The 392-nt window shown below is 58.2% G+C and overlaps 1 protein-coding gene across 2 annotated transcripts in view; it reads left to right on the top strand.

The window, feature by feature from the left end:
- SGK1 (serum/glucocorticoid regulated kinase 1) overlaps window positions 1-392 on the top strand; it is a 63,412-nt gene that overhangs the window by 55,632 nt on the left and 7,388 nt on the right. The window contains exon 1 of one of the 2 annotated variants that reach the window (XM_014943623.1): window positions 113-297. The exons of the other annotated variant lie outside the window; for it this stretch is intronic. Within the exon in view, the coding sequence (XP_014799109.1) occupies window positions 216-297 (82 nt within the window). The 5' untranslated portion in view covers window positions 113-215. Of the gene's footprint in view, window positions 1-112; window positions 298-392 lie in introns of those variants that run through there. 2 annotated transcript variants of the gene reach the window in all.

The following is a 392-nucleotide window of genomic DNA, read 5'->3' as shown; positions in this document are numbered from 1 at the left end:
TCGGAGGCGGCCACTGGCCGCCTCCGAGGACGTCGAGGGGGGGGGACACGAGTGTCACCGCCCCGCCCCGATCCCGCCCATCACCGTCGCCACTTAAGCGCCGTCGGTTGCCCCGCCGAGGCAGTGCGGTGCTGGGAAGGCGGTGGTGTCGGAGCCTCCTATCGTATTTATCTTTTTTCCCCCACCACCACCACCTTCCTCTTGGCTCCAAAAAAATGACCGTGAAAGCCGCCGAGGCATCGTCTGGTCCTACTTTGACTTACTCCAAGATGAGAGGGATGGTGGCCATCCTCATCGGTGAGGGGGCTTCTTCCTTGAGGATTTTTGGGGGGCAGCAGTAGGCTGTGATTTTTTATATATTTTATTTCTTTTTTGTGGCCAGATTGCCGAAC

The sequence above is a fragment of the Calidris pugnax genome, unplaced genomic scaffold (assembly GCF_001431845.1).
Source record: "Calidris pugnax isolate Ruff unplaced genomic scaffold, ASM143184v1 scaffold119, whole genome shotgun sequence".
Taxonomy (NCBI): Eukaryota; Metazoa; Chordata; class Aves; order Charadriiformes; family Scolopacidae; genus Calidris; species Calidris pugnax.
Note: the sequence above shows the minus strand (reverse complement) of the source record. Positions and strands in the feature narration are given on the sequence as shown.